The sequence below is a fragment of the Temnothorax longispinosus genome, chromosome 8 (assembly GCF_030848805.1).
Source record: "Temnothorax longispinosus isolate EJ_2023e chromosome 8, Tlon_JGU_v1, whole genome shotgun sequence".
NCBI lineage: Eukaryota > Metazoa > Arthropoda > Insecta > Hymenoptera > Formicidae > Temnothorax > Temnothorax longispinosus.
In genome coordinates this window covers 3,354,596-3,377,024 of record NC_092365.1, presented here as the reverse complement: position 1 = coordinate 3,377,024, position 22,429 = coordinate 3,354,596, and the positions used below count along the sequence as shown (strand labels likewise).

General features: G+C 35.4%; 3 protein-coding genes and 1 long non-coding RNA gene across 4 annotated transcripts; 2 read left to right on the top strand and 2 right to left on the bottom strand.

Annotated features, from left to right (window-relative positions):
* Positions 1–114: 114 nt before the first annotated feature.
* On the bottom strand, positions 115–2,494 carry LOC139818164 (coiled-coil domain-containing protein 42 homolog). The gene is made up of 4 exons (XM_071786740.1): positions 2,285–2,494; positions 1,636–1,924; positions 1,262–1,501; positions 115–824 (listed from the first exon to the last, which is right to left on the bottom strand). Exons 1-4 carry the CDS (start codon positions 2,395–2,397, stop codon positions 477–479), a joined length of 990 nt encoding a protein of 329 aa, XP_071642841.1. The 5' UTR covers positions 2,398–2,494; the 3' UTR covers positions 115–476.
* Positions 2,495–2,642: 148 nt separating this feature from the next.
* On the bottom strand, positions 2,643–5,017 carry Slh (sec1 family domain containing Slh). The gene has a single exon (XM_071786730.1). It carries the CDS (start codon positions 4,732–4,734, stop codon positions 2,842–2,844), a length of 1,893 nt encoding a protein of 630 aa, XP_071642831.1. The 5' UTR covers positions 4,735–5,017; the 3' UTR covers positions 2,643–2,841.
* A 1,968-nt stretch (positions 5,018–6,985) lies between these two features.
* On the top strand, positions 6,986–9,777 carry LOC139818144 (uncharacterized). Its single transcript, XR_011733399.1, has 3 exons — positions 6,986–7,031; positions 8,071–8,251; positions 8,340–9,777. It is a non-coding gene; the product is annotated as an uncharacterized lncRNA (long non-coding RNA).
* A 1,509-nt stretch (positions 9,778–11,286) lies between these two features.
* On the top strand, positions 11,287–21,387 carry LOC139817783 (uncharacterized). The gene is made up of 4 exons (XM_071786084.1): positions 11,287–11,375; positions 13,523–13,684; positions 13,767–14,868; positions 19,198–21,387. The coding sequence occupies exons 3-4, from the start codon at positions 13,821–13,823 to the stop codon at positions 20,253–20,255; spliced, it is 2,106 nt and encodes a 701-aa protein (XP_071642185.1). The 5' UTR covers positions 11,287–11,375; positions 13,523–13,684; positions 13,767–13,820; the 3' UTR covers positions 20,256–21,387.
* The last annotated feature ends 1,042 nt before the right edge of the window (positions 21,388–22,429 follow it).

Genomic DNA, 22,429 nt, shown 5'->3' with positions numbered 1-22,429 from the left:
ACAAAGGCTCATGGAGGATTATACGGAGCTGCTTCACAACGTGTCCGCCTGTCACTTACCGGCAGCTAGGAAGATTATTCAAAGACGTTATCAATAAAGCGAATTAACGACGTATTTTCTTCGTGGATTTGCGACGTGACCTTTTGCATCGTAATAACGTTTGTGTGAAGCTTACGAGGATTCAGCCCGCGAGGGAATCACCAGATCGCCGCAAACGCGCAATCACGTCACAAAGAAAATAACTCTGCGTATCGACTTTTTGAATTATATAATGATTTATTTTACTTAAATCCATTTTGAGATATATGTATATAGATTTAAAAAAAAAAACATCATTTACACTTTTTACGAAGGTGGTATAACTTGGACTTTTTTGTTACCGAGTGTTTCATTCATTTACTTTGTCGTCACTCATCCGCCGGCTTTACGACACCGAAGAATCGCAATCGGTCGCGGTAATGGGATGATAGATAGCTCTATTGCGGCAAGCCTTTCTCTTCCCGCACCTTCTTCTTGACGGTCTTGATAATGCGCTTCAATTCAAGGATGGTGCGCTTGATGTGAATCAGCTGTTGCTCGACGTCCTCGCTGCTCACCTTGACGGGTATCTCTTTCCTCTTGCAAATCTGCTGATAGATGTTCCAGCAGCACGCCTTCACTTGCGTAAGCTCCAAGTTTTTCGTCGCGGCGGTCTCCTTTATCTTCGATACGATCGTCTCCCATTTCAATTCCTGCGCTTTCGCCCGATCGTATCTCGCTTGCAGTTGCGCCAATTTATTATTCAGGCCCATTAATACTTGCGTTTTGACTTCCGTCAAGTGATGCTGCACGTAAAAAAATTATCTCTATAACTCTCAGCTTTCCAATCTTTCTTTTTACTGAGAAGGGAAGAGGGCAGGGAGAATACTATTTGAAAGCCAAGAGATATTAAACACGTAAAATAATTTTATACGATTAAAAACGCGATTGACAATTGAAAAATGATATATGCGAATTAAGCATGGGTAAAAAGCACGATAAAATAAAAAAGAAACAGAGATAAAGATATTTCAATAAAAAGTTCAGGGAAGTATTTTGAGTTGTTTGCGGAATGAAAATCAATAAAGCAGTCGTAATTGCGAATCGTGTTAATTCACATCAATTATCACTGCAATATTTAAGTAAGGGGCGATTAAATTAAATAATTCAAAAAAAGATAATGAGAATTTGTAGGACCACGATGATTCGAGATACGAAAAATTGATGATTGTTAAAACAATACTATTTCTGTTCCTTTGTCTTCTAGCATCTGGAGGTTCCTGTCTTGATGATCAGACAACGCTTGTCTGGCCTCGACTAAAGTTTCGTAGCGATTAAAAATTTCGTTGATCGACTGAAACTCGTTCGTCTCGTTCACGACCCTGTCCAAGTAATTTTGGTACTTCCTGTATTCCCCTACGTATCGCTGCATTTTATCGCGCACGTCTCTCATGTAGCGCAATTTCTGCTCCAATTCCTCGATCTAATAAAAAAGTAATATCAGTTACGATCAATATATAAATCCTTTTTTTTCATATTTTTAATAATTGTTCGATTAAAAATTAAAATCGCGAAACTCGGAGCTTCTAACATTTATTCCCTATATCGACTCCGTACTTCTCGCTTGTATTTCTCTTGGCGTTCGTTCTCCTCTTTGATCTTCTGCTCGGCTCGCTCGCGCTTCTCGACGTTCTCCTTCACGAGCGTATTAAACTTTACAAAAGATTGCCGCAACTGCAATTGCTGCTTTCTCGCCTCCTCCCATTGCTCGTCCATGTATTTACGTTTTATCTCTTGTTCCGCTCGTTTCTCCTTTAATATTTCTTCAACCTGGGTCAACTCCCGACGAGCCCTGATCACCTCTGTCGCCGGGCAAACCCTCGCCTTGTCCCATTCCGGATATTTTCTAACATTATTTTTTAACGTGACAAAAATATAATTTATAATTGTGACAAATAACGAAACATGAAACATATTAAATTAAATCTTATTTCAAAGTTTATTAAAAATATAATTTTCCTATTATAAAATAAAACAAAAACGTGAAAGTTCGTAATTCTATTGTATTAGACTGTCTGTTTCGTATTCTTAATCAATTGTTGCGTGTTACAATGGATCGTTTATCTTGTACATCTCTATTTTTACATTCCCCACAATTATCTTCTAATTATTTCTTATTTTTCTGACGCATAATCCCTCGGCATATATTAAGAACAATTAAGAATACTTTGTTACAACATTTATAATTGTTTTCTAATTACGTTACTTGATAGCCTGACGTTCCTCTTGCTTGGATATAAAGTACTCCGAAACTGCTTTCTGTGAATTGATCGGGATAACAGCTCTATGCACAAGATTTCTCGACTCATCTTGCGCCATTTCTTTTTCTTTTTCAAAATATCCTTTTAATTAATTTTCAACGAACGTATCAACGTGAGAGTTTATACGCTTTAAAAAAATATGTCACAGAGAGAAGGAAGCATATGTATCTGCCGTGCACGACTGATCGACCAAACAAATTGAATGCAGTCGCGCACACACACGGGCGCGAGAAAGAGACGAGGAACACGTGGCAGGCGCGCGGCGGGAGGGTAGGGAAAGTCGAAGGCACGGGAGAGGCATCGTTGAAAATAATGAACCGGGTTTTATTCATTTATCGTACACTTTATACAAGAGCTAACAATGACCTCATTAAAAAAAATGCATAGTTATTAAATATCGCGCGGGTGAAAGAACGACGAGGGATAGGGGCAGAGGGGGAGGGGCGGAAGGGGGGAAACGCGCAATACGGTTGGCGAGGATGATAAAAGCATTCATGTCCGTTCACGAGTGAGCTTCCTGGCCGAGCAGAGAAAGTTGCCTGAGCAATTGCTTGGCGTTGATGAAGGTCGTGGAGCCGTAGATGACTCGTTTATTCACCCCGGCACCGCTTCGTTGCTTCACATAGTCCACCAGATTCTGGTACTCGATGTAATTGCCGCCGCCGACCACGAAGACTATCACGTCCTGGAACGTCGGCCGGTTCTTCGGCATCTGCTCGTTGTGCTTGAGCTGCTTCGGGTCCAGGTAGAGGTAGTCCTCGGTGCGCGAGGACTGCTTGGACTCCATCAGCTCGTCCACGATCTTGGTGACGGGCAGATTGTGCTTCTTCACCACCAGATTCTTCACGCCCTCCATGACGAACGACGAGCCCTGATTCATCAGCTTGGAGAACATGCTGACCGTCTTGGTGCCGCCGCCCTCGTAGCTGCTCTGGATCTCGGCTATCCTGGTGTAGTTGCGCAAACGCTTTACGTATATCAGCGGGTTCAGGTCGCAGCCGGCCGCGGTGAGCGCCGCCTCGAGCTTGCCGTACTCCGCGTCGGACATGTTCGTGCAAATGAAATAAATAATAGCCAGACGCAGCTTGTCCTCGGCAGTGCCGCAGTCCGGGTCGCCGATGGTCTCGAACACGCTCCGGTCGAGCGTTTGCTTGCTCATGATTTTCTCCTCCAGCTCGAAGAACGTGTCGAGCCGTCTCGACTTGATGGCGTTCAGGATACCGGTGGCCACCGACGTGTGCATGTCGATCAGCCGCTTCATCTCCAGGAGCTGCGGCAAAGAATTTACGGCGCTGGTCAGACGGGCCGTGTTATTGGACACCATGGACAAAGCCATCTCGTTGTCGTTGTCGATGCCCATGGAGGACTTGAGCTTCTTCACGTCCTCCTCGAAGGTGCGATACTGCTCGAGCTCCTCCTGTATGGCCTCCGCCACTCGGGGGAACGGGCTGCCCTTGTGCTGGCACCAGAAACGGTCCCGGTTGTCCAGCTCGTAGGCGCGCGTCTTGGAGCGTGTTCCACCGGCGGGTGACCGTCCCACGCTCTCCTCCACGACGAGCCTGTTCAACGTCATCTCGAGAACGTCGTGCGCCAACGCCTGGTATGTCCACGTGTGGTGCAGCGGCGTGGCCATGTCGACGTTGCGGTCCAGCACGATGAGCAGAGGCCTCTGGAAACTGTAGTGGCCGGTAGCGGACGCCTCGCCCTCGAACAGGTTGTTCCTCGCGTCCCACACGTTCTCCCGCAGCTTCTTGTCGATCATCTTGGCGACCATCTCGGCGGCGTTGCCCCTGGGACACCTTATGATCGGCACGGTGCCCAGAGTGACGAACACCGAGAACAGGCAGTCCACGATGATGTCCATCACGGACTCCATCTCGCTGTCCTTGACGTCGCCGCGATTGATCGCGTGGTAGGATATCACGTCGCTGTTCTGATGCCGCAGGACGAACAGATCGTCCTCCAGGGTGATGAAGTTCAGGTACTGATCGAACACCTTGTGGATGCTGGCGACGACGCCGCCGAGCAAGGCGGCGGCCGCCAGGTCCTCCATCCTCTGCCGGCTGATCGGCGAGATGAAGTTGAGGTGGTAGACGTCGTAAAGGCCGTTCTGCAGGTCCTGGCCGATCCTGCCGAGGTTCTCGTCGGTGGGCGCGCAGAAGTAGATCGCCGGCACCTCGGGGATGGAGTCGCGGTCCGAGTGGAGCTGCATGTGCAGCGTGATGCCGAGCTCGCGCAGCTCCTTGACGGAGATGAGCGGCGATATGATGTCCTGGCCCAGGCGATCGTAAACGAGAATCTTCCACGTGGGCACCGCGCCCTCGAGCCGCGGCTCGGGCTGATTCAGATTCAGCATCTGCTTCAGGGCGTTTATCTGACGGTCGCGCAGGCTCATCGTGACCGGGGACGGGTCACCCGTTTTTTTCGAGGAACCTAACCTCGCGCGCGCGCGCGCGACACCCGGGCGACACTCGTACACGGTTGGCAGCCGGAGGCTGCCAGTCAAGTTACGTGACACACGCGACCACCGCTGCGATCCCCGGGAGACGTCGAGCGCGCACCTGGTGTCGCATATAGAGCGGAATTCTCAGAAGTCTGTCAATCTAGTCCGGTCTTGTGCACCCACCGAGCTGTCAAACCATACGTATGACGGAGAGACGGACACGTCACGTTTTGATGTTTTTCGTTTGATACGTTACGTGACGATACATTACCGATAAAGCAGTGACTTATCTGACTTACTTTAGATAATACTCTTACAGTTACCTAAATTATCCGTTGCTGTCGGTATCACTGAGCATTTACGTGTAAAAACATATAATTAATGATTTACATTTACGTGTATACCATGTAAACTGTGTTTAACATGTCATCTATGTTGATAATGAAGAATCTACGGAGAGGATCATCGAAGATTTATATTTCATCGGAATTTTATATTTTTATCACTTTATCAGATTATATGTATAAACCTGCAATGCATGCTTGTTTTAGCCGAATTTCCTACACGGTTCATCTTTCCTCTCATCCTTTTCACGTTGAAGAGAAAAAGAAAGAAGATGAATTGTGCAAGAAGTTTAGCTAAAACTAATAGTATTTTACACAGTAGGCACAAATTATATGAGGACTTATTTTTGCTGTTAGCGATTACAATTCTTCAGAGATCAATTTTAAATTTTAAACTCCATTTTTCGCGTTTTCCATCTTTTCACTGACGAAATTTGTCACAACATTTTATCAATTTTTTACTGCATTTTATTGTAACTCACATCATGCCGTTTAAAATTACTGATTATTATACTTACGCAATTAAGTCTGACATTAATCATATTTTATCTAATTGTTTTAACATAATAATTCGTTCGATTTCGTTTCATCTTAAGTATTTTACCAGATTATTATAAAATGATATATTGGTCAATATATTGATTTATTTTATTATTGTTTTGACATCTTCTCAATTTTATGTATTTTATAACATAATTTGATCAAATTTATTCTTTTACGCTTCGAGGAAGACTAATTATAAGTAATAACAAATTCGATTGTATGCTCAGAGTGCGCACTGATGCACATTGAAGCCGTACACAAATTAATGTAAAGTGTATGTTTAATATAAACGGGTTAAATAACAAAATGCTCAATAAACTCAATAACAAAAACAGTTAAAAAATTTGTCAACAGAAACGTTTCAAGTTAACATTTCAAGTTGCTCGGCCGCAGTGAGCAGCATGTGGATAGAGTCTAATCATATCATTCTCTCTACCGAAAGGGTTAAGAATAATATTTATAAGCACACATTTAGATCAAACATGGACTCTCTATTATCTCTAATAGTAGAGTGAACATCGATATGCACGATCTTAAGGAATAAGTTTTGAACCTCTTAATATATATATGATTACCGATTTATAAACGTTACGCAGATGACGTCACATTAGCAGCGCGAACGAAAATAATAACCGAGTTAGTATAATAGATCAATTTAACGGGAGAATCGTTAAGTTTTTTGGACCTCATAATTGTCAGGGACAACAAATATGTCACAGATTAGTTTCACAAGAAAACATTTTCGGGCAGAATTTTATCCTTTCTGTCTAACCGTTCCTTACGTGGGGCCAACTTGGTACTAGATTTTAAATGAACACAAAAATAATATAAAACTAGATTGAAGCATTCAGTGTTGTGTAAGCACATTCTGCACTTTAATTATACATTTGATAGGAACAATTCAAAACTTTATCGTTTTCCGAACCTTATTGTTATAAAAGACTTACGTCTGAAGTGTTACATATATATCAAGTAACAAATCGATGAAATTAATTTTAACAAGGATTCAGAGTTATTATAGATAAATTCTATTTTGACGTCCTCAAGGACTTAACTAAGACAGTTGGATTATAAACACGAAAGTCTAGACCACTGTTTGTTATTATATGTATGTATATATTCTTTGTTTTCTATATTACTTGATACACCGGCGATCCTTTGTTCCTATGTTAGTCTGACACAGAATATCGTAGAGGAAGCTCTACTCGATTAATTGTCGGAATTATCTCTCTTGTTTTATTCATCCTGGCCACTGGCCACTTAAGTAAGTGTCTATCATAAATTATTATTTTTATCTTAATATCGCATTGACAAATTGAATCATCTCTCTTTTATTTTATTAATCTTGACCACTTATATTAAGTAAGTTTCAACCATAATTGTTTTCATCTTAATATCACATTGATAGATTATGATGATTTTGATTTTATACCGTGTATAGTATTATATACAGTAGGGATTTATTTTTGCCGTCACCGATTACAATTCTTTGGAGATCAATTTTAATTTGGGAACTTTGTTTCTCGCCGCTTCTTAATGACGAAATTTATCACAACATTTTATTGATTTTTTATTGCATTTCATTGTAACGTCTTATATAATGCCGTTTAAAATTATTGATTATTATTATACGCAATTAAGTCCGACATTAATCATAGCTATTTTATCTAACTGTTTTGACGTACCTAATGCGTTCGATTATTATTTCATCTTGTGTATTTTACCAGATTATTATAAAATTACTACTCAATATTGATTTATTTTATTACTGTTTTGACATCTTAATTTTATGTATTTTATGATATAATTTAATCAAATTTATTGTTTTGCGTTTCGAGGAAGATTAATTATAAGTAATAACGAAGTCGAATTCGATTATATTGCTCTGCACAGTGCGCACTGATGCACATTACAGCCATTATACACAAATTAACATAAAGTGTATGTTCATTATAAACGGGTTAAATAACGAAATGTTCAATATTCTTTATTGTGCTATTTAGTAAAATATGTATTGAGTCTTTTATCAGTCAGGGTATTTGTATTTTACTTTGAAGATTAGAGGTTAAATCAGTATACAACGGCCGTAATATCCATCAGTGCGCAATGAGTATATCCAATCGAATTTGGTACAAAGTCAAAACCTAAAACTATTTGTGTTTATATTATTATATTAAAATTGTTTTTTGTTGGTTTAAACTAGCATCCTTTGTCTTGTTCGAAAGTTGGCCGTTCGATTTTTACATTTAACTTTGCTTTTATCGAATGTAGAGTTTTTTATTTATTGTATATTTCATGTCATCTATGTAAATAATGAATAATCTACGGAGGGAATCATGAAAAATTCATACGTTGTCAGAAGTATCGGAAATTTATATTTTGTTTGCTATTTTATTTTCAGTACTATTATCACCTTGGACACAATTTTTAGGATATGAGGAAAAATTACCAATGGTCTTAAATATTTCGATTTTATACATATAAAAAAAAAAGAAATATATATATATATGTATAGGTATACTGTGTATATTGCAACCGTGTGAACTATAAGCAATACTGCTTATTTTGCCTACGTGAAAAAGGTTCGTATAAACATATAATATAAATCATATACACATGCAGTCTGTCCAGTCTGTAGTGTGACTAATTTTTTTTAATTTTTTTCTACAGCGCCATCTTTTGATAAATTAACAGAATCTCATTGACATTCGTTGAGCAAATACTATGGATAATAAAACGCAACAAAGAGCCAATATTAAATTTTGTGCCAAACTGAAAATACCAGCTGGCGAAACGGTCAAAATGTTAAACATGGTGTATAGTCAACAGGATTGTTATAAGGATTCAAATATTTATAAACATTATAATCAATTTCGTAATAAAGGCAGAGAGAATATCTCAGACGGTAATTCAATACCACGAAAATTAATTAGTCGTTCCGAAAAAGAGAAAATGGTGCTTGAAATCATTCGGTCGGACCCCTATGTGTCCACAACACTCATCAACAACCTCATTGACATACCTGAAACATCTTTTTACAGAATTCTAAAAGATTATTTAGGCAAATGTAAGGTTGATAACCGCTTTGTACCGCGCACGCTGAGGGAGGATCAAAAAGACGCCAGAGAGAAGCACTGCAAAGACATGCTAAAAGCAGCTAATACTGATTCAAATTTTATGAAAAATATCGTAACTTGTGGCAAAACATGGTTTTTCCAATATGAGCCACTCCCAGAGCAGCAGAACCAAAAAGGAACAAAATCGAAAAAAGTGCGCATGCAGAAGGGCCCAATCAAGACATTCCTCACCGTTTTCTTTGATTCGAAAAGAATGATCTACGCAGAATTTATGCCGGAAGATCAAACGGCAGACGCTGCTTATTATTTAGATGTTCTGAATCGCTTGTGGCGCAAGATTTCTGAAATTCTTGAATACCAAGAGCAAGGGTCTTGGTCTCTTCTGCACAGTAATGCACCGGCGCACAAAACCAAAATTGTATGCGATTTCTTGGCCACAAATCACATCACAACGCTCGAACATCCCCCGCATTCGCCTGATTTGACTCCATATGACTTTTGGTTGTTCCCAAAACTCCAATCGGCAATAAAAAAAAAGCGATACAATAATATTCTCGACATGGAACAGGCTTTGACCACGGCTTTAGAGAAGATTCCGGAAACGGAGTACAATTACTGTTTCGAAAAGCTTTTTAATCAACGCTTACAGCGTTGTATTGACTCGAAAGGAATGCATATTGAATTAAAAAAATAATTAACTTCTTGTAATTTTTTCGGTACCAGTCGCACTAAAGCTTGAACAGCAACTGTGTACAATTTATGTATACGTAATCTTGAATTTTACAACGTAACGGAATTTACGAAGATCGGAATTGTTTAATTATATCCTAAATTTCTGTTGTGTTTTTTAATAAAAATCGAATAATTCCGATCGGAATTCATTCCGAAAAGTTCCATCATATACGTGACAAGGTAGATTTTATACCGATTTTCAACTGATATCAAAGAACGATTATTATTAATCATTTATGCAGATATTTAAAACTAAATAGTTTTTCTTAAGTCCCGATTCCCCGTGAAGGGTTTTTTTTCCGAACAGAAGGACGCAGGATTAGATTTTATATCCATATCCGAGATAGCCACATCTGTCAAAAACAGATTTTGAAAGTATCCGCTGCATATTTTGTCGACAGAATGTCAACAGAAATATAAAAAAATTACTGACGATATATAATGGCAGATTGATCGGAGAAATTGAGTTTCTGCATAAAAATGTTTCATTTAAATAATGTATTTCATTTCAATGTTTACAAATAATATTTTTATTTTGTGACATTCATAAATATCGTATATATATGTGATATTTTTTCGAGAATCAGGTCCCAGATCTGTTGCAATATCTGAGCAAATATGTTGCCAATCTGTCGTCATACTGCGAGTAGTCTGCTTACTTCGAGTCCAGTCCTTTTTATTTATTTATTCACAGAAAAGATGGAATTTATTCAACTGTGCGCCGCCTTTATACAACATACATATTAACTACATATTAAATACATTTTTAAACGATGCTTTTATCAATTTGTAATTTACATTAAGCAGTAAACAAGCATTAATATAGCCTATGAACAGATGTTAATTATAAAATGAAAGATATTATATCTTCTCATATTTCTAAAGAATTATTTACGACGATTTAGAAACAAGTTTCTTCGAGAAAAATGTTATAGATATAGTATAGATAAGTTATTATACTGATTCTCTCAATAAATGTCAAAAAATAAAAGAATCAAAGAAAAAATATGTCTATATGTATATCAATCACGTTTATGCAGGTATTTTAAAACAAATAGTTATTTGTTCTGATGATATTTCCCTCCAAAAATGTAAGGATTAAATTTCTTTAAAAGAGAACTGCAGCTGATGCATTATAGATTTTACATCCATAGCAGATGCTGGACAATATATAAACGTGACCATATTTGCGCACGGATTAATACATGTTATAATAACAACAACATAAAAGTATCTTTCAAATTCCTGTAAATCTTAAAGTAAAATATTTAGTAGATGAGTATGTATATTTTTATCAGATTATAAACCTGCATGCTTGTTTTAACCGAATTTCTTACACGGTTCATCTTTTTTCTCTTCCTTTTCACGTTGAAGAGAAAAAAAAAGAAGATGAATTGTGCAAGAAATTTAGCTAAAACTAACAGACCTTATACTTGATCACATTTATATCATATTTTATCAGAAAAATCGGAAATTTATATATTGCATTTTTATAATGCATAATTGAGAATTTGCTCAAAGAGCAAATTAAAGGTATAAATTTTAGCAAAGACACGGAGTTATTGGATGATTCCCACTTTGACGTCCTCCAGGAGTTAGCAAAATTTAAGACACTTAGGCTGCGTTCCAAAAATACGCTCTGAACGCTCGAGCGTCGTTCTATCTTTGTTACTTAGAGAAAGTTGAACAAGGACAGAGCACGCTCTTTGCGCTAAGAGCGTGGTTTTGGAACGCAGTCTTAGATTATAAACACAAGGTCTTGATCACTGTTTGTTATTATTCTTTGGTCTTTATTTCACGTGATGTATTCCGGCGATCCTTAGTTCCTATGTCAGTCTGACACGAGACATCACATATAAAAGAAGCTCTCAGTTTTCTGTTAATCTTGACCACTTAAGTAAGTTTCCACTATAAGTTAATTTTATCTATATTGCAGATTATGACTTTGATTTTACCAAAATGCGTAGTATTCTATACAGTAGGCACAAAGTATATGAGGACTTATTTTTGCCGTCACCGATTACAATTCTTTGGAGATTAATTTTAAATTTGGGGATTCCATTTTTCGCCCTTTCCATCTTTTCACTGACGAAATTTGTCACAACATTTTATCGAATTTGTACTCCATTTTATTGTAACTCACATCATGCCGTTTAAAATTACTGATTATTATACTTACGCAATTAAGTCTGACATTAATCATAGCTATTTTATCTAACTGTTCTAACATAATAATTCGTTCGATTTCGTTTCATCTTAAGTATTTTGCCAGATTATTATAAAATGATATATTGGTCAATATATTGATTTATTTTATTACTGTTTTGACATCTTCTCAATTTTATGTATTTTATAACATAATTTGATCAAATTTATTCTTTTACGCTTCGAGGAAGACTAATTATAAGTAATAACAAATTCGATTGTATGCTCAGAGTGCGCACTGATGCACATTGAAGCCGTACACAAATTAATGTAAAGTGTATGTTTAATATAAACGGGTTAAATAACAAAATGCTCAATAAACTCAATAACAAAAACAGTTAAAAAATTTGTCAACAGAAACGTTTCAAGTTAACATTTCATTGCTCGGCCGCAGCGAGCGGTATAATGGACAGAGACTATCATATAGTCATTCTCTGTACCGAAAGGGTTAAGAATAATATTTATAAGCACACATTTAGATCAAACATGGACTCTCCATTATCTCTAATAATAGTGAACATCGATATGCACGATTTTAAGGAATAAGTTTTGAACCTCTTAATGTATACGATTACCGATTTATAAACGTTACGCAGATGACGTCACATTAGCAGCGCGAACGAAAATAATAACCGAGTTAGTATAATAGATAAATTTAACAATTATCGTGAACAGCTGCAATTCACTGTAAAATATGGGGGGAATCGTTAAGTTTTTTGGACCTCATGTTAATTGTCAGGGACAACAAATATGTCACAAATTAGTTTCACAAGGAAACATTTTCGGGCAGAATTTTATCCTTCCTGTCTAACCGTTCCTTACGTGGGGCCAACTTGGTACTAGTTTAAAAGAACACAAAAATAATATAAAACTGGATCGAAGCATTCGGTGTTGTGTAAGCACATTTTGCACTTTAATTATACATTTGATAGGAACAATTCAAAACCTTATTGTTTTCCGAACCTTATTGTTATAAAAGACTTACGTCTGAAGTGTTACATATATATCAAGTAACAAATCGATGAAATTAATTCTAACAAGGATTCAAAGTTATTAGATGAATTCTATTTTGACGTCCTCAAGGACTTAACTAAGACAGTTGGATTATAAACACGAAGGTCTAGATCACTGTTTGTTATTATTCTTTGTTTTCTATATTACTTGATACACCGGCGATCCTTTGTTCCTAGTCTCACACAGAACATCGCACGTAGAGGAAGCTCTCGATTAACTGTCGGAATTATTTCTCTTGTTTTATTCATCCTGGCCACTTATGTAAGTGTCCGTCATAAATTATTTTCATCTTAATATCGCATTGACAAATTACGACTTCAATTTTAGTACAATATTCTATACATATAGTAGGCATTATCAACAAGTGGGGATTTATTTTTGCCATCACCGCGCGTTTACAATTCTTCGGAGATTAATTTTAAATTTGTGGACCTTAGTTTTCGTTCTTTCCAATGACGAAAATAGTCACAATGTTTTATTGACCCTTGACTGAATTTTATTGTAACATGTATCATATCGTTTTAATTCTCGATTATTATATTTACGCAATTAAGTCCGACATTAATCACAGCTAATTTTATTTAACTGTTTTGACGTAATGTGTTCGATTGTTACGTAACATGATCCTTTGATTTGCTCGAAAGTTAGCCGCTTGATTTTCACTTTTATAGCTTTACTTTTATCGAGCGTAGAGTTTATCTCTTAATTAATATTTAACATGTCATGTATATGTAAATAATGTGTGATGAAGGAAGGGGTTATCAAAAATTCATACTTTGTCAAAAATATCGGAAATTAATATTTTGTTTGTAATTTTATTTTCAGTATTATTACCACCTTGGGCACAATTTCGAAGATTATCAGGAAAAATTAACAATAACTAAATTTTGATTTTATACACATAAAAGAGGAAGATAAATATATACATATTGTGTGTATATTACAACCGTAAACTGAAGAATACTGATTTTTGTCTACGTGAAAGGGGTACGTATAAACATAATATAAATCATATACGCATAGTCTGCCGTCTGTGCTGCGACTAATTTTTTAAAATTTTTTCTTACAGCGCCGTCTCTTGATAAGCTGACAGTACGTTATTGACACTTGTTGAAAAAATACTATGGATAATAATAAACTAGAACAATTAGCTAATATTAAATTCTACGTCAAACTGGAAAAAACATTTGAAAAAACGTACGAAGATCTAAACGAGGTGTACGGTAGGAACTGTTTAAATCGTCCTAGAGTAGAGAAATGGTATAAACGATTTCTTAGCGAAAAATTTGATTTTGCAAGCTATCTGAAGGAAAAAAGAGAACGTGATGAAGGAGACGTGCTAGGAGTGTCTAATATCATATTTCGGTCGGATCGCCGTGCGTCCTTAAGTGTCATTAAGGACCTCTGGTATAACCTGTCTAAAATCGCTATACATCGCATTCTGACCGAGGATTTGCACATGTGCAATGTTTGTGAGCGCTTCGTACCGTGCACGCTGACGGAGGATGAAAAAGACGCTAGAGTGGAGTACTGCAGAGACATGCTAAAAGCAGCCGAAGACAGTGATTCGAAGAAAATCGATTTCAAGAAAAACATCGTAACTTGTGGCGAGAAATGGCTTTATCAAGATGAGGTGATCCCAGAGCAGAAGGACGCAAAGCCGAAAACTGAACCCAAGTACCAGACAGTGAAGTATTTGTTGACTGTTTTCTTCGATACGGAAGGAATCGTCCGCGCAGAAATACTACCGGAACGTGTAACATTGAACCCTGATTATTATTTCGGTATTCTTAATCGTTTGTGGAACACTATTCATCATGATGATATTCGGCCTGAATATCAAAATCCAGGATCTTGGTATCTTCTGCATGATTATTCACCGGAGCACAAATCTAAGAATGTACGTAGTTTCTTAGCCGAAAAAGGCATTAGAGCGCTCGATATCCCCCCGTATTCACCTGATTTGACTCCATTTGACTTTTGGTTTCGCCCAAAACTGTTCAGGAGTATAAAAAAACTGCAAAATCGCATTCCGTTCAACATTCCTGATGACGTCCTAAGGGCTTTAGAGGCGATGAAGGATAAAAAGTACAACAGCTGTTTCAAAAAAATGTTTAAACGGTTAGGGCGTTGTATTGAATCAAAAGAAACGTATCTTGAATCAAACGAATAATTAACGTTTTTTTCGGTATTTTTTTCTTTCGGTACCAGTCGCATCAGAGTCTGGATAGCAACTCATGCATACAATTCATGTAGACGTAGGCGGTATTCATAGTCGGAGCTTATACTTGAGATCGTCTTAAGTCTGATCAAAAGCAGTCTTCAGAATCCATCCAAATAATAAAATTACCGTTATTGTTAGCATCTTAAAACATTACTTAAGACGGTCTGGAAATAAGAACGGACTATGAATACCGGCCGTAATCTTGAAATTTACGACGTAACGGAATTTACGAAAATCGGAATTGTTTAATTATATCCTAAATTTCTGTTGTGTTTTCCAGAACAAATCGAATAATTCCGATCGGAATTTATTCCGAAAAGTTCTATTATATACGTGACCAGGTATAGATTTTATACCGATCTTCAACTGATATCAAAGAACGATTATTAATCATTTATTTTAAAACTAAATAGTTTCTCTTAAGTCCCGATTCCCCGTACAAATGTGAAGGGTTTTTTTTCCGAACAGAAGGACGCAGGATTATATCCATATCACCCATATCTGGGATAGCCAAATCTGTCAAGAACAGATTTTGAAAGTATCCGCTGCATATTCTGTCGACAGAATGTCAACAGAAATATAAAAAAATTACTGACGGTATATAATGGCAGATTGATTGGAGAAATTGAGTTTCTACATAATAATGTTTCATTTAAATAATGTATTTTATTTCAATGTTTGCAAAATATCATTTTATTTTGTAAACATAAAATCGAATAATTTTCTATTAAGTTTTCGTTAGATCACAAAATTTGCTGTCAGATTATATCGACAGGCTTTGTCAACAAAGCATTAGTTTAATGCGGACACCAGATAATACCAGCGGCTTAATTCTCGAAAAATATCGCATACGATATATGAATATCACACTTCGCAACAAGTAACACACTTGCAAAGTGTGATTTTCTATTCACGAAAATCGATTTCTTCACGAAATATCGTATACGATATTTTTCAAGAATCAAGTCAGATCTGTTACAATATCTGAGCAAATTTATTGCCAATCTATCGTTATTATACTGCAGGTAATTTGCTTACTTCAAATCTACTTTTTATTTATTTATTCAAAACAAAAAAGATGGAATTTATTCAACTGTGCGCCGCCTTTACACAACATACGTATTAACTGTATATTAAATACATTTTTTAAACGATGCTTTTATCAATTTTTGTATCAATTTGTAATTTACATTAAGCAGTAAACAAGCATTAATATAGCCTATGAACAGATGTTAATTATAAAATAAGAGATATATATCTTCTCATATTTCTTTAAAGAATTATATATTTACGACGATTTAGGAACAAGTTTCTTCGAGAAAAATATTATAGATATAGTATAGATAGGTTTATTATACTGATTGTCTCAATAAATGTTACAAAATAAAAGAATCAAAGAAAAAATATGTCTATATGTATATTAATCACGTCTAGGCAGGTATTTTAAAACAAATAATTATTTGTTCTAATGATATTTTCCTCCAAAAATGTAAGGATTAAATTTCTTTGAAAAAGAACTGCAGCTGATGCATTATAGATTTTACATCCATAGCAGCTAGATGCTGGACAATATATAAACGTTGACCATATTTGCGCACGGATTAATACACGTTATAATAATATAAAAGTATCTCTCAAATTCCTGTAAATCTCGATTTGCAAAGTTAAAGTAAAATATTTAGTAGATGAGTATGTATATTTTTATCAGATTATAAACCTGCATGCTTGTTTTAGCCGAATTTCTTACACGGCGTTAGTATAATAGATAAATTTAACAATTATCGTGAACAGCTGCATTTCACTGTAAAATATGGGGAGAATCGTTAAGTTTTTTGGACCTCATGTTAATTATTGTCAGGGACAACAAATATGTTACAGATTAGTTTCACAAGAAAACATTTTCGGACAGAATTTTATCCTTCCTGTCTATAACCGTTCCTTATGTGGGGCCAACTTGGTACTAGATTAAAAGAACACAAAAATAATATAAAACTGGATCGAAGCATTCGGTGTTGTGTAAGCACATTTTGCACTTTAATTATGCATTTGATAGAAACAATTCAAAACCTTATTGTTTTCCGAACCTTATTGTTATAAAAGACTTACGTCTGAAGTGTTACATATATCAAGTAACAAATCGATGAAATTAATTCTAACAAGGATTCAAAGTTATTAGATGAATTCTATTTTGACGTCCTCAATGACTTAACTAAGACAGTTAAATTATAAACACGAAGGTCTAGATCACTGTTTGTTATTATTCTTTGTTTTCTATATTACTTGATACACCGGCGATCCTTTGTTCCTATGTTAGTCTCACACAGAACATCGCACGTATAGAGGAAGCTCTCGATTAACTGTCAGAATTATCTCTCTTTTTTTATTCATCCTGACCACTTATGTAAGTGTCCATCATCAATTATTTTTATCATAATATCGCATTGACAAATTACGATTTCAATTTTATGTACAATATTCTATATATAGTAGGCATTAACAATAAGTGGGGATTTATTTTTGTCATCACCGCGCGTTTACAATTCTTCGGAGATTAATTTTAAATTTGCGGACCTTAGTTTTCGTTCATTCCAACGACGAAAATAATCACAACATTTTGTTGAGTTTTTACTGAATTTTATTGTAACTTACATATCGTTTTAATTCTCGATTATTATATTTACGCAATTAAGTCCGACATTAATCACAGCTAATTTTATTTAACGTAATTGTTTTGACGTAATGTGTTCGATTGTTACGTGTATGTATTATAGACTCTTGCAACGGCTGAGGCAATTTCATTTTCAGTACTATTATCACCTTGGGCACGATTTTGAGGATTATCAGGGACAGAACATCGCACGTAGAGGAAGCTCTCGGTTGCCCGTCGGAATCATCTCTCTTTTATTTTATTAATTTTGACCACTTAAGTAAGTTTCAACCATAAATTGTTTTCATCTTAATATCACATTGATAGATTATGATTTTGATTTTATACCGTGTATAGTATTATATACAGTAGGGATTTATTTTTGCCGTCACCGATTACAATTCTTTGGAGATCAATTTTAATTTGGGAACTTTGTTTCTCGCCGCTTCTTAATGACGAAATTTATCACAACATTTTATTAATTTTTTATTGCATTTCATTGTAACTTCTTATATAATGCCGTTTGAAATTATTGATTATTATTATACGCAATTAAGTCCGACATTAATCATAGCTATTTTATCTAACTGTTTTGACGTACCTAATGCGTTCGATTATTATTTCATCTTGTGTATTTTACCAGATTATTATAAAATTACTAGTCAATATTGATTTATTTTATTACTGTTTTGACATCTTAATTTTATGTATTTTATGATATAATTTGATCAAATTTATTCTTTTGCGTTTTGAGGAAGATTAATTATAAGTAATAACGAAGTCGAATTTGATTATATGCTCTGCACAGTGCGCACTGATGCACATTACAGCCATTATACACAAATTAACATAAAGTGTATGTTCATTATAAACGGGTTAAATAACGAAATGCTCAATATTCTTTATTGTGCTATTTAGTAAAATATGTATTGAGTCTTTTATCAGTCAGTGTATTTGTATTTTACTTTGAAGATTAGAGGTTAAATCAGTATACAACGGCCGAAATTTCCATCAGTGCGCAATGAGTATATCCAATCGAATTTGGTATAAGTCAAAATCTAAACTATTTGTGTTTATATTATTATAATAAAATTGTTTTTCGTTGGTTTAAACTAGCATCCTTTGTCTTGCTCGAAAGTTGGCCGTTCGATTTTTACATTTAGCTTTGCTTTTATCGAACGTAGAGTTTTTTATTTATTGTATATTTAACATGTCATCTATGTAAATAATGAATAATCTACGGAGGGGATCATGAAAAATTCATACGTTGTGAGAAGTATCGGAAATTTATATTTTGTTTGCTATTTTATTTTCAGTACTATTATCACCTTGGACACAATTTTTAGGATATGAGGAAAAATTACCAATGGTCTTAAATATTTCGATTTTATACATATAAAAAAAAAAGAAATATATATATGTATAGGTATACTGTGTATATTGCAACCGCGTGAACTATAAGCAATACTGCTTATTTTGCCTACGTGAAAAAGGTTCGTATAAACATATAATAAAAATCATATACACATGCAGTCTGTCCAGTCTGTATAGTGTGACTAATTTTTTTAAATTTTTCTCTACAGCGCCGTCTCTTGATAAATTAACAGAATCTCGTTGACATTCGTTGAGCAAATACTATGGATAATAAAACGCAACAAAGAGCCAATATTAAATTTTGTGCCAAACTGAAAATACCAGCTGGCGAAACGGTCAAAATGTTAAGCAAGGTGTATAGTCATCAGGATTGTTTTAAGGATACAAATATTTATAATTATTATGATAAATTTCGTAATAAAGGTAGAGAGGATATCTCAGACGGTCATTCAATACCACGAAAATCAATTAGTCGTTCCGAAAAAGAGAAAATGGTGCTTGAAATTTTTCGATCGGACCGCTATATGCAATCTGTAACACTCATCGCGAAGCTTACTGACATAACTAGACAAACTGTACACAGTATTCTGGATAAAGATTTGCGCAAATGTAAGATTGATAACCGCTTTGTACCGCGCACGCTGAGAGACGATCAAAAAGACGCTAGAGAAAAGCACTGCAAAGACATGCTAAAAGCAGCTAATACTGATCCAAATTTTATGAAAAATATCGTAACTTGTGGCAAAACATGGTTTTTCCAATATGAGCCAGTCCCAGAGCAGCAGAACCGAAAAGGGACAAAATCAAAAAATGTGCGCATGCAGAAGGGCCCAATCAAGACATTGCTCACCGTCTTCTTTGACTCAAAAGGAATCGTCCACAAGGAATTTATGCCGGAAGATCAAACGGCAGACGCTGCTTATTATTTAAAAGTTCTGAATCGCTTGTGGCGCAAGATTTCTGAAATTCCTGAATACCAAGAGCAAGGGTCTTGGTTTCTTTTACACGATTATGCACCGGAACACAAATCTAAGATTGTGTGCGATTTCTTGGCCACAAATCACATCACAACGCTCGAACATCCCCCGCATTCGCCTGATTTGACTCCATATGACTTTTGGTTGTTCCCAAAACTCAAATCGGCGATAGAAGGAAAGCGATACAATAATATTCCCGACATGGAACAGGCTTTGACCGTGGCTTTAGAGGCGATTAAAAAAAAAGAGTACAAAGACTGTTTCGAAAAGCTTTTTAATCAACGCTTACAGCGTTGTATTGACTCGGAAGGAATGCATATTAAATTAAAAAAATAATTAACTTCTTGTAATTTTTTCGGTACTAGTCGCACTAAAGCTTGAACAGCAACTGTGTACAATTTATGTATACGTAATCTTGAAATTTACGACGTAACGGAATTTACGAAGATCGGAATTGTTTAATTATATCCTAAATTTCTGTTGTGTTTTTTAGAAAAAATCGAATAATTCCGATCGGAATTCATTCCGAAAAGTTCCATCATATACGTGACAAGGTAGATTTTATACCGATTTTCAACTGATATCAAAGAACGATTATTATTAATCATTTATACAGATATTTTAAAACTAAATAGTTTCTCTTAAGTCCCGATTCCCCGCACAAACGTGAAGGGTTTTTTCCGAACTGAAAGACGCAGGATTTTATATCCGTAACCGAGATAGCCACATCTGTCAAAAACAGATTTTGAAAGTATCCGCTGCATATTTTGTCGACAGAATGTCAGCAGAAATATAAAAAAATTGCTAATGGTATATAATGGCAAATTGATTGCAGAAATTGAGTTTCATAATAATGTTTTATTTAAATAATGTATTTTATTTCAATTATTTAAATAATGTATTTTATTTCAGCGAATAATTTTCTATTGAGTTTTCGTAAATCACAAAATTTGCTGTCAAATTATATCGACCAACTCTGTTGACAAAACATTAGTTTAATGCGGACACCAGATAATACCAGCGGCCTAATTCTCGAAAAATATCGCATTCGATTGATACGATACATATGTTATGAATATCACACATTCTCATCCAATAACATACTTGCAAAGTGTGATTTTCTAGTGACATTTATAAAATATTGTATACGTGATATTTTTCGAGAATCAGGTGTCCCAGATCTGTTGCAATATCCGAGCAAATCTGTTGCCAATCTGTCGTCATACTGCGGGTATTGCTTACTTCGAGTCTACTTTTTATTTATATTTATTCGGAAAAAATGGAATTTATTTACTTGTGCGCCGCCATTGCACAACATACATATTAAAAACATTTTTAAACGATGCTTTTATCAATTTTTGTATCAATTTGTAATTTACATTAAGCAATAAACAAGCATTAATATAGCTTACCGATGTTAATTATAAAATAAGAAATATGTATCTTCTTATATTTCTAAATAATTATCTACAAAGATTTAGGAACAAGTTTCTTCGAGAAAAATGTTATAGTTATAGTATAGATAGAGGTTATTATACTGATTCTCTCAATAATTAAATGTCAAAGAATAAAAAAATTAAAGAAAAAAATATCTATGTCTATATGTATATTAATCACATGCATCTATGCGGGTATTTTAAAACAAATAGCTTTTGTTCCGATGATATTTCCCTCGAAAAACGTAAAGAATTAAATTTCTTTGAAAAAGGACTGCAGCTGATGCATATATAGATTTTACATCCATAGCAGATACTAGACAATATATAAACGTTGATCACGATTGCGCACGGATTAATACTCGTTATATTAACATAACAAGTATTTCTCAAATTCCTGCAAATCTCGATTTACAAAGTTAAAGTAAAATATTTCCAGTAGATGAGTATGTAGATTTTATATACATGGAATTTAAATTACTGAAATAAAAGGATGTGATATCGATCGTAACGCGAAATATGCATAAAAATATACGTTATAATATGGAGAAAAATTATAAAATAATCCATTTTCTTCGAATGTTAAGTAGAACGAAGATATATTTTTTAAAGGATCGACTACAGTCTTATCTTTTCTAAAGCGAACAATATTATTTGGTTAATTAACGCGTTATTATTAATTAATTAATGCACAATAAAATATATTCAAAAGAAATGATATCTTTTACATGTTTTTAAATTTCACATTCAACTACGAGTATTTATTAGAACTCGTTAGGACGTTAAATTATTAAAATACGAAAATTTTCAAATATAATTCGAAATGTAACATTTTCAAATACATTTCGATATGTGCCATAAAATCTTGGAACATTCGGAATGTATCCGATATCTATCTGTTGACCAATAGGAGAATTTGCATATCTGGGAACTTTACCTAGCGTCCTTTCGTGATGAATTTCAGGCATCTAAAATTTCACTCCCGTAGCCAATTATCCTTCGTTCGAACGGAAAGCGGAGCATTGATTCGCCGCAGTCCGCGCACCGTTGCACAGTGTTGCCGCGTCGTACGGT